The sequence below is a fragment of the Electrona antarctica genome (genome assembly GCF_951216825.1).
Source record: "Electrona antarctica genome assembly, contig: scaffold_842, whole genome shotgun sequence".
Lineage (NCBI taxonomy): Eukaryota > Metazoa > Chordata > Actinopteri > Myctophiformes > Myctophidae > Electrona > Electrona antarctica.
Genome location: NW_027637265.1, coordinates 7,501 through 20,000, shown reverse-complemented (window position 1 = coordinate 20,000; position 12,500 = coordinate 7,501). Strand labels below are relative to the sequence as shown.

General features: G+C 45.6%; 1 protein-coding gene across 1 annotated transcript in view; it reads left to right on the top strand.

The window, feature by feature from the left end:
* Positions 1-1,460: 1,460 nt before the first annotated feature.
* LOC306919021 (AP-3 complex subunit beta-1-like) overlaps positions 1,461-12,500 on the top strand; it is a gene marked incomplete at its 3' end in the record, with an annotated part of 13,391 nt that continues 2,351 nt past the window's right edge. Inside the window, exons 1-2 of the mRNA XM_079531871.1 lie at positions 1,461-1,677; positions 3,849-3,933. Of these exons, the coding sequence (XP_079387997.1) occupies positions 1,509-1,677; positions 3,849-3,933 (254 nt within the window). The remainder of the gene's footprint in view (positions 1,678-3,848; positions 3,934-12,500) is intronic.

Sequence of the window (12,500 nt, the reverse complement as noted above, 5' to 3'; positions counted from 1 at the left end):
TTTAGTCTAATTCAGACCTGAGGACCTGAGGACCTGAATAGATTTAGTCTAATTCAGACCTGAGGACCTGAATAGATTTAGTCTAATTCAGACCTGAGGACCTGAATAGATTTAGTCTAATTCAGACCTGAGGACCTGAATAGATTTAGTCTAACCCACATTCAGACCTGAGGACCTGAATAGATTTAGTCTAATTCAGACCTGAGGACCTGAATAGATTTAGTCTAACCCACATTCAGACCTGAGGACCTGAGGACCTGAATAGATTTAGTCTAACCCACATTCAGACCTGAGGACCTGAATAGATTTAGTCTAATTCAGACCTGAGGACCTGAATAGATTTAGTCTAATTCAGACCTGAGGACCTGAGGACCTAAATAGATTTAGTCTAATTCAGACCTGAGGACCTGAATAGATTTAGTCTAACCCACATTCAGACCTGAGGACCTGAATAGATTTAGTCTAATTCAGACCTGAGGACCTGAATAGATTTAGTCTAACCCACATTCAGACCTGAGGACCTGAATAGATTTAGTCTAACCCACATTCAGACCTGAGGACCTGAATAGATTTAGTCTAATTCAGACCTGAGGACCTGAATAGATTTAGTCTAATTCAGACCTGAGGACCTGAGGACCTGAATAGATTTAGTCTAATTCAGACCTGAGGACCTGAGGACCTGAATAGATTTAGTCTAATTCAGACCTGAGGACCTGAATAGATTTAGTCTAATTCAGACCTGAGGACCTGAATAGATTTAGTCTAATTCAGACCTGAGGACGATTCTACAAATGTCTTCTAAATCCTGACAGTTTTCTGAAAGACCCTCATGTGTCTGTCAGTGGTTCTCAAACATTTTCATGTCAAGGACCCCCAAAATTATCTGTAATCGGAAAGATTTGAGTTAAAAACGTTCGATCTGAAAGAATAGTATATCTGCGCCACATTTTCATAAAAAATAGCAGATCTACAAGCTTGTAGATCTGCTATTTTTTCCAGCTAAAGCATAACATAATGCTTAAAACACCAAAAGGGGGTCCCGTTCAGAACGGGTTAGAACAGTTTACTATGAACACCTACATCTCCCGCCAGTCAGCCAGTCCGTCACGCCTCGTGACATGCTCCATTTATGGCCAACACAGAATTAATTCCATACGTTGATCTGCCCTCATCACACCATATATGGAGCTTACTATCAACACCTGGATCTCCATATATATTTCCATAGGCACCATCTAACGACGGCCAATGAAACACCTTAAAGACATAGTGGGTTTAGCGTGTTATGCAGAGTTGGATAATGGAATAAAAGGTGTGTGTATAGCGGGTTATGTGCTCCAGGTGTTAAGTGTGTGTGTGTGTGTGTGTGTGTGTGTGTGTGTGTGTGTGTGTGTGTGTGTGTGTGTGTGTGTGTGTGTGTGTGTGTGTGTGTGTGTGTGTGTGTGTGTGTGTCTCAGGTGTGCGTGCAGCCCTTCAGCCCAGCGACGACCTTCGACCTCCTGCATCACATGACAGGAAGAGGCCTGTCGGCCTCGTACTGCTTCCCGCGGAGGCCCTGCCTCTACGACCCCGCCATGACCTCTGTCCAGGTCACCCTGACCAACACGACCTCTGACCCCATGGACACGCTCCACCTGAAGGCCGGGGGCCTCCCCATGCACTGCCCCAACACTATAGGTGGGTCTGGAGGTCTCCCCATGAGTCTGTAGGTCTGTAGGCCTCCCCATGCACTGCCCCAACACTATAGGTGGGTCTGGAGGCCTCCCCATGAGTCTGTAGGTCTGTAGGCCTCCCCATGCACTGCCCCAACACTATAGGTGGGTCTGGAGGCCTCCCCATGAGTCTGTAGGTCTGTAGGCCTCCCCATGCACTGCCCCAACACTATAGGTGGGTCTGGAGGCCTCCCCATGAGTCTGTAGGTATGTAGGCCTCCCCATGCACTGCCCCAACACTATAGGTGGGTCTGGAGGCCTCCCCATGAGTATGTAGGTCTGTAGGCCTCCCCATGCACTGCCCCAACACTATAGGTGGGTCTGGAGGCCTCCCCATGAGTCTGTAGGCCTCCCCATGCACTGCCCCAACACTATAGGTGGGTCTGGAGGCCTCCCCATGCACTGCCCCGACACTATAGGTGGGTCTGGAGGCCTCCCCATGCACCGCCCCAACACTATAGGTGGGTCTGGAGGCCTCCCCATGCACTGCCCCAACACTATAGGTGGGTCTGGAGGCCTCCCCATGCACTGCCCCAACACTATAGGTGGGTATGGCGGCCTCCCCATGCACTGCCCCAACACTATAGGTGGGTCTGGAGGCCTCCCCATGCACTGCCCCAACACTATAGGCAGAAAATATGCACGCACACACAAAGAAGGAAAAAGCCAGTGTGCTCAAACATCAACTGATTTTTGCATCGAATGGACTTAAAGAGCTGAGAGGAGGCAGACAATATAATAATATTAATAAAACCCCTTTTGGTGTTTTAAGCATTATGTTATACTTTAGCTATTGAAAAATAGCAGATCTACAAGCTTGTAGCGCGGCACCGAGTGCCGCGCTACGAGCTTGTAGGTCTGCTATTTTTGAAAATTCGTGAAAATGTGGCGCAAATCTTTGAATATATATTATTTCAGAGCGAACGTTTTTAACTCAAATCTTTGCTTCTGAGGGGGGGGGGGGGGGGTCTGGAACAACATATTTTCAGATGAGGGTCGGCGGCCAATTACAGATATTTTTGGGGGTCCTTGACATGAAATAGTTTGAGAACCACTGTTTTTCGGGATTTAGAAGAATCATTCTTGGTCGAAATGGGCTAATAATGACAACTCCTCGGGGCACAGGTCTGCACCAGGCCAGGCAAGGACTGTCTAAAGAGGACGAGACGTGAAGACCGTACGGGCGACGCCATGTTGCTCCATGGAAGGAAAGAAACATGCGCAGTTGAGACCAGGAAGTTGTACATGCCCAAATGTGTTACAATCTGACTCATGATTGCAACAAAAGGGAGACACAGGCACAGTTAAAAGTGTATACAAATATATGTATTTAAAGGTTAACTAACTAAATCACAAGTATAAGATGTCAGTAAATATGAATGATCATCAGCGTGTAAGCAGTGCATGTGTGTGAGTGTATGTGCAGTGGGAATGTTGTAAGGTGTAAACCAAGGCACACAAACAAACAAACCAGTAGAGAGGAGAAAAGACTCAGGAGTGAAGGCAGATGGACACTTATATAGGCGTCCAATCTCACTGACGATCCAACTCCACCCTGCCAATCAGCCAGTTGGGCAGGGTAGGAGAGGGTCGTCACAATGTACAACTTCCTGGTCTCAACTGCGCATGTTTCTTTCCTTCCATGGAGCAACATGGAGCAACATGGCATCGCCCGTACAGTCTTCGCGTCTCGTCCTCTTTAGACAGTCCTTGAGGCCAGGTAGGATATCCTACAGGATCGCGTGCGTGCGTGCGTGCGTTGTGTGCCTGCCTGTCTGCCTGCCTGCCTGTCTGCCTGCCTGTCTGCCTGTTTGCCTGCCGGCCGGCCTGCCTGCCTGTCTGTCTGCCTGCCTGCCTGCCTGCCTGCCTGCCTGCCTGTCTGCCTGTCTGCCTGCGTGGACGGTATTTGACAGGCAGGTGTTTTGGATATAATGCTAGAAGACCTTCATGTATTTCAGTGAGATTGAAAGATGTATTTCTCAGACGGCCTCGGTGTGTGGAGTACCAAACACAGACGCTCTGCACGCCTGTCTGTTACGCTCTGTTAACCCCCCCCCTCTGTCCTCCTCACTCCCCCCCCCCCCCCCGTCTGTCTGTCTGTCTGTATGTCTGTCTGTCTGTCTGTCTGTCTCTCAGATCGTCTTGAACCAGAGGCCTCTGTTACGGTTTCCGTGGGCATCGATTTCAACGACTCCACACAAGCAGCCTCCTTCCAGCTGTGGTGAGACACACACGCACATGCACACACAAACCTATGCACCCACCCAATACACAGAATGGAACAGAGCCTGCATTAGTATCATTAACACTGGTCACGTTTACATGAGGGCTTTCAACCCCTCTTAATTCCGAATAGAAGTTAAATCCTATTAAACGTTGTCATGTAAACACCTACAAAAACTTAAATCCGAATGAAAATTTAAAAACCATTCCGATGTCACTGGCCGGATTATTCCGATGTTCAATGCGATTGAAAGAAAATTGGACTCATGTATACACTGCTTTGGATGTAAGTTCATTCTGGTCTTTCTGAGCATGCTCATTTCCTAGGCGCTCCAACTCCAAGGCGCTCATATCCAAGGCGCGCCGAGGAGTTTGCACATAGAGCGTGTTATTTCGTGCATTTTGCAGATCCGAAATCCACACGAAAAAAACGTGGAGCAGCAGCAGCAGTGATGATGATCCCCCTGATCTGTGAGTGTTCAAAGATCCAACCGTCCCGAGTTGATGATCACTGATAATTTTCAAACATGTTTGATAGGCCTATAGCCAGCCTATATGTATCTGGATGCTTCATGCTACTGTAGGCTAAGTGCATCGGGGGACTCACAGAAAGACGGAGAAGAGAGGACGAAATGCCATCAGTCTGCTGTTCAGTAATCTCACTCTCTCTCTCTCTCTCTCTCTCTCTCTCTCTCTCTCTCTCTCTGTCTCAGCCTGCATGTAACTGCGGCCACTGACTCTGTTTGGCCAGAATGGAACAGAGCCTTCGTTAGCATCATTAACACTGACTCTGTTTGACCAGAATGGAACAGAGCCTTCATTAGCATCATTAACACTGACTCTGTTTGACCAGAATGGAACAGAGCCTTCGTTAGCATCATTAACACTGACTCTGTTTGACCAGAATGGAACAGAGCCTTCATTAGCATCATTAACACTGACTCTGTTTGACCAGAATGGAACAGAGCCTTCATTAGCATCATTAACACTGACTCTGTTTGACCAGAATGGAACAGAGCCTTCGTTAGCATCATTAACACTGACTCTGTTTGACCAGAATGGAACAGAGCCTTCATTAGCATCATTAACACTGACTCTGTTTGACCAGAATGGAACAGAGCCTTCGTTAGCATCATTAACACTGACTCTGTTTGACCAGAATGGAACAGAGCCTTCATTAGTATCATTTAACACTGACTCTGTTGGACCAGAATGGAACAGAGCCTTCATTAGCATCATTAACACTGACTCTGTTTGACCAGAATGGAACAGAGCCTTCATTAGCATCATTAACACTGACTCTGTTTGACCAGAATGGAACAGAGCCTTCGTTAGCATCATTAACACTGACTCTGTTTGACCAGAATGGAACAGAGCCTTCGTTAGCGTCATTAACACTGACTCTGTTTGACCAGAATGGAACAGAGCCTTCGTTAGCATCATTAACACTGACTCTGTTTGACCAGAATGGAACAGAGCCTTCGTTAGCATCATTAACACTGACTCTGTTTGACCAGAATGGAACAGAGCCTTCGTTAGCATCATTAACACTGACTCTGTTTGACCAGAATGGAACAGAGCCTTCGTTAGCATCATTAACACTGACTCTGTTTGACCAGAATGGAACAGAGCCTTCGTTAGCATCAATTTACAATTTACAATTTAGGCATTTAGCAGACGCTCTTAATCCAGAGCGACTTACATTAAGCAATAACAAAAGCATGGCATACATCACATATATAATAAAAATCACACCCGTGTGAACTGAGTGGTGTAAGGTTTTATATAGCATGATCAGCTGTGGTCTGACGTAATGTCTGACGTAATGAAATCACACAAAATATGTTAAGTAAAAAAAGCCATCATTTTTGATAAATGTATGTATCACACCCGGATGTGATTTCACAACTGGCTGTTTTTGCGCAGAGAAAATGACCACGGTTGCTACGGTCATCCAGTTCACCCGGGTGTGATTTAATTACGTCAGAAATTATTTTGAACATAGCAACCATGGTCATTTTTTTATGCACACAAAAGCCAGTTGTAGGAGTGGTTTACACCACTCAAAAAGTAGTTATCATGAATCATGCGTAGACTAAGAACGTAACAGTGGAGTATCTATGTAAACTATACATACTATACTATATAATATATTATACATGTGTACTATAAAGTGCTATGACTACATAAAGTGCAATTCTAGAGCTGTCTACGTAACAAGCTATAAGTCTGTTTAAAATACTATCTAAGTCTACATAATGTGCTATCTAAGGGGCTAGGCTAGGGCAAGTGGAGTCCATGGTGGAGTCTGAAGAGGTGGGTTTTCAGACTACGGCGGAAGATTGGGAGTGAGGCTGCAGTTCTGACTGTGATGGGTAGTGCATTCCATAGTTTTGGAGCCAGAAGGGAGAAGAGTTTGGGACGTGTGGAGCGTTGTCCCGGCGTTTTTAGTGAAGGTACCTCCAGCTTCCCTGCGTTGGCTGATCTGAGTGCGCGGGAGGGTTTGTAGGGTACGATCATACTTGTGAGATATGGGGGGGCCATGCCTTTGGTTGCTTTGAATGCCAGCATCAGAGTTTTGTATTCTGTGCGGGCAGCGACCGGGAGCCAATGGAGGGAGCGGAGAAGGGGGGTGACGTGTGAGAATTTTGGCTGGTTGAAGACCAAGCGGGCTGCGGCATTTTGGATCAGTTGGAGGGGCTTAAGTGCACATGCCGGTAGGCCAGTAAGGAGGGAGTTACAATAGTCAAGTTTTGACAAGACTGTTGTCTGGATTAGGAGCTGGGCTGACTCCTGGGTGAGGAACGGTCTAATTCGTCGTATGTTGTAGAGTGTAAACCTACAGGATCTAGTGACAGCTGTGATGTGTGTTTTGAACGAGAGCTGACTGTCCAGGACAACACCAAGGTTCCTGGCTGTCGGGACAGACTTTACCAGGGCGTTGTCTACGGAGATAGTTAGCTCCCGCATAGGGCAGGACTTAGCTGGGAAGAACAGAAGCTCAGTCTTGTCTGGGTTCAGCTTGAGGTGGTTGGAAGACATCCACTGTGAGATGTCAGCCAGGCATGCAGTGATGCGTTCTTCTACCTGGGTGGCAGAGGGGGGGAAGGATAGAAACAGTTGTGTGTCATCGGCATAGCAGTGATAGGATATATTGTGAGCAGAGATGATGGTGCCAAGGGATTTAGTGTACAGTGAGAAGAGGAGGGGACCAAGTACAGATCCCTGTGGGACCCCAGTTTGGAGGGTGCGGGGGAATGATAGCAAACCTTTCCAAGAAACCTGGTAAGTCCGGTCAGAGAGGTAGGAGGAGAACCACTTCAGCGCCGTCCCGCCGATGCCTAGATCAGCTAGGGTGCCTAGGAGCAGCTGGTGGTTCACTGTGTCAAATGCCGCCGATAGGTCTAGGAGAATCAGGACTGCAGAGTGGGAAGCAGCCTGGGCAGCATGTAGTGCTTCTGTGACTGCGAGGAGTGCAGTTTCCGTGGAGTGTGCCTTCTTGAATCCTGACTGGTTGGGATCCAGCAGGTTGTTCTGTGAGAGATGGAGAGAAAGCTGGTTAGAGACAACACGTTCAAGGGTTTTGGAAAGAAAGGAAAGGAGTGATACCGGTCTGTAGTTCTTGACATCTGAGGGGTCAAGAGTTGGTTTTTTGAGGAGTGGTGATACCCTGGCTGACTTGAAGGCAGATGGGACACAGCCTGAGGTTAATGAGGTGTTGATAATGGAGGTGATGAAGGGGAGCAGGTCAGGTGCGATGGTCTGGAAGATTGGAGACGGGGCGGGGTCGAGAGGACAGGTGGTAGGTCTAGTGGATGTGACTAGTTTCAGGACCTCGTCTGGGGATAGAGGAGAGAAGGAGGACATGCATGGTATGTTATGGTTAGCATTGGTTGAGTCGAGTGCTTCTTTATGGGGGAGGGGGGTAAAGGAGCTACTGATATCATCAACCTTCTTTTCGAAGTAGGTGGCAAAGGCCTCCGCGGTGAGGGATGAGGGTTGAGTGGGGGGAGGGGGTTTAAGGAGGGAGGAGAAGGTGGAGAAGAGTTTCCTTGGGTTAGAAGTGCAGGATTGGATTTTGGTGTGGTAGAAGGAGGTTTTAGCAGTGGTTAGTGAGAAGGAGAAGGCAGAGAGGAGTGAGTGAAAGTGGGAGAGATCATCTGGTAGCTTTGTCTTGTGCCACTTCCTTTCAGCTGCCCTGAGAGGTGTTCGTTCAGATCTGAGGGTTTCAGATAACCAGGGGGCCGGTGGGGATGAGCGAGCTGGCCTGGTCGAGAGAGGGCAGTGTTGGTCAAATGCAGATGAGTCATTAACACTGACTCTGTTTGACCAGAATGGAACAGAGCCTTCATTAGCATCATTAACACTGACTCTGTTTGACCAGAATGGATCAGAGCCTTCATTAGCATCATTAACACTGACTCTGTTTGACCAGAATGGAACAGAGCCTTCGTTAGCATCATTAACACTGACTCTGTTTGACCAGAATGGAACAGAGCCTTCATTAGCATCATTAACACTGACTCTGTTTGACCAGAATGGAACAGAGCCTTCATTAGCATCATTAACACTGACTCTGTTTGACCAGAATGGAACAGAGCCTTCATTAGCATCATTAACACTGACTCTGTTTGACCAGAATGGAACAGAGCCTTCATTAGCATCATTAACACTGACTCTGTTGGACCAGAATGGAACAGAGCCTTCATTAGCATCATTAACACTGACTCTGTTTGACCAGAATGGAACAGAGCCTTCATTAGCATCATTAACACTGACTCTGTTGGACCAGAATGGAACAGAGCCTTCATTAGCATCATTAACACTGACTCTGTTTGACCAGAATGGAACAGAGCCTTCATTAGCATCATTAACACTGACTCTGTTGGACCAGAATGGAACAGAGCCTTCTTTAGCATCATTAACACTGACTCTGTTGGACCAGAATGGAACAGAGCCTTCATTAGCATCATTAACACTGACTCTGTTTGACCAGAATGGAACAGAGCCTTCATTAGTATCATTAACACTGACTCTGTTGGACCAGAATGGAACAGAGCCTTCGTTAGCATCATTAACACTGACTCTGTTTGACCAGAATGGAACAGAGCCTTCATTCGCATCATTAACACTGACTCTGTTTGACCAGAATGGAACAGAGCCTTCGTTAGCATCATTAACACTGACTCTGTTTGACCAGAATGGAACAGAGCCTTCGTTAGCATCATTAACACTGACTCTGTTTGACCAGAATGGAACAGAGCCTTCATTAGCATCATTAACACTGACTCTGTTTGACCAGAATGGAACAGAGCCTTCGTTAGCATCATTAACACTGACTCTGTTTGACCAGAATGGAACAGAGCCTTCATTAGCATCATTAACACTGACTCTGTTTGACCAGAATGGAACAGAGCCTTCGTTAGCATCATTAACACTGACTCTGTTTGACCAGAATGGAACAGAGCCTTCGTTAGCATCATTAACACTGACTCTGTTTGACCAGAAGGGAACAGAGCCTTCATTAGTATCATTTAACACTGACTCTGTTTGACCAGAATGGAACAGAGCCTTCATTAGTATCATTAACACTGACTCTGTTGGACCAGAATGGAACAGAGCCTTCGTTAGCATCATTAACACTGACTCTGTTTGACCAGAATGGAACAGAGCCTTCATTCGCATCATTAACACTGACTCTGTTTGACCAGAATGGAACAGAGCCTTCGTTAGCATCATTAACACTGACTCTGTTTGACCAGAATGGAACAGAGCCTTCGTTAGCATCATTAACACTGACTCTGTTTGACCAGAATGGAACAGAGCCTTCATTAGCATCATTAACACTGACTCTGTTTGACCAGAATGGAACAGAGCCTTCGTTAGCATCATTAACACTGACTCTGTTTGACCAGAATGGAACAGAGCCTTCATTAGCATCATTAACACTGACTCTGTTTGACCAGAATGGAACAGAGCCTTCGTTAGCATCATTAACACTGACTCTGTTTGACCAGAAGGGAACAGAGCCTTCATTAGTATCATTTAACACTGACTCTGTTGGACCAGAATGGAACAGAAACTTCATTAGCATCATTAACACTGACTCTGTTTGACCAGAATGGAACAGAGCCTTCGTTAGCATCATTAACACTGACTCTGTTTGACCAGAATGGAACAGAGCCTTCGTTAGCATCATTAACACTGACTCTGTTTGACCAGAATGGAACAGAGCCTTCATTAGTATCATTAACACTGACTCTGTTTGACCAGAATGGAACAGAGCCTTCGTTAGCATCATTAACACTGACTCTGTTTGACCAGAATGGAACAGAGCCTTCATTAGCATCATTAACACTGACTCTGTTTGACCAGAATGGAACAGAGCCTTCATTAGCATCATTAACACTGACTCTGTTTGACCATTATAGTATTATATTTTAAAGGACACATTTTTTCAACCAAGGTTCATGTTTTATATTATTAGAGAAAGTAAACGATGAGTGTTATGATGGCCCTTGACGTAATTGACGTAATTAATCAAAAAATCACACCCGTGTGAACTGAGTGGTGCAACTCTCTCCCCCTCTCTCTCTCTCTCTCCCGCTCCCTCTCCCTCTCCCTCTCTCTCTCTCTCTCTCTCTCTCTCTCTCTCTCTCTCTCTCTCTCTCTCTCTCTCTCTCTCTCTCTCTCTCTCTCTCTCTCTCTCTCTCTCTCTCTCTCTCTCTCTCTCTCTCTCTCTCTCTCTCTCTCTCTCTCTCTCTCTCTCATTAGCAGGCAGCAGTGCAGCACTATCTCTCTCTCTCTGTTTCTGGCACAACAGCGCCACTTTTGGTAGTCATTGGTACTCTTCATTGGTACTCGTGCTCATAGTGGTCACATAGGTGAACACGGACATTGCTGTTCGTTGGAGTGGTTGTAACCTCTCAAAAAGCCATCATAACTGTTGGCGTAAATGACGTAATGGCTTTATTCCCTATAATCGCTTAATGTAGCAAAATGTAGCAACGTTTGGCTAGTTTGGCTAACGGCCGATGTAATCTACGTAAAACCGGCCGAAGTCCTCTCGTGCACGCTCTCACACGCACGCTCTCACACGCACGCTCTCACACGCACGCTCTCACACGCACGCTCTCGCACGCACGTGTGCGGCCTTTATGTGCATCGCTGCGTAATATGCGATATTCAGGGCTTGATTAGAGCTTAATAAAGTTCTAGTGCCGCTAATTGTTTGATCCAGTGTTCCGCCGCTGCATAATACGCTATTCCCGCTATTTGTTTAATGCGTTTAATTCTCTGTTTTAAAATAATTAAAAAGAAACGGCGCATTTATCCGGGACCTGATGACGAGGCCGTCGCGTTATGATGACGAAACCGGAAATCAAGTCATCATATGGGCTGCTAGGGCTTCTGGGAAATTGAGCCCAATGCAAGTGGACGGGGGGTTTGTTTGGACTACAACTTGCTATGCACTGTGGTTTCGTTTCGCATTGTCATGGCCGCTGGTGCATCTGATCATAACGGGACGAACGACCATTTTTTACCGGATTTTCGTGGTTGAAAGCTGCAAATACTTCAGCGTATGCTCCAAAGGTTATAAAACAATGTCGGCAGCGTTGGATATTTGATTAAAATGCGGGTTCCGCGGGGTATGACGTCAAAGTGTTAATTTGACTTAGTTATTCAAATAAACGATGATAGCTTAGCATCCCGGACATCTGACTGTGTAGCACAGTGCAGAAATCTAGCGGATGTTGTGATCCGTTGAACCGGAAGTGACATCGCCAGATTCGCTCTATTTGGTCAAAATCGGCATAATGGTGACGTTACCGCCACCATCAGGACTGGGTATAATACTATAGGATTGCCGTTACAGAATGATATATTGTGTGTATGTCACAGATTTTTCTATTGGCATTAAAATGACGAATTAAACATATGAATAGTGCAGGTAGAAGGTATTAAACATATGAATAGTGCTGGTAGAAGGTATTAAACATATGAATAGTGCAGGTAGAAGGTATTAAACATATGAATAGTGCAGGTAGAAGGTATTAAACATATGAATAGTGCAGGTAGAAGGTATTAAACATATGAATAGTGCAGGTAGAAGGTATTAAACATATGAATAGTGCAGGTAGAAGGTATTAAACATATGAATAGTGCAGGTAGAAGGTATTAAACATATGAATAGTGCTGGTAGAAGGTATTAAACATATGAATAGTGCAGGTAGAAGGTATTAAACATATGAATAGTGCAGGTAGAAGGTATTAAACATATGAATAGTGCAGGTAGAAGGTATTAAACATATGAATAGTGCAGGTAGAAGGTATTAAACATATGAATAGTGCAGGTAGAAGGTATTAAACATATGAATAGTGCAGGTAGAAGGTATTAAACATATGCATAGTGCTGGTAGAAGGTATTAAACATATGAATAGTGCTGGTAGAAGGTATTAAACATATGAATAGTGCAGGTAGAAGGTATTAAACATATGAATAGTGCAGGTAGAAGGTATTAAACATATGAATAGTGCAGGTAGAAGGTATTAAACATATGAATA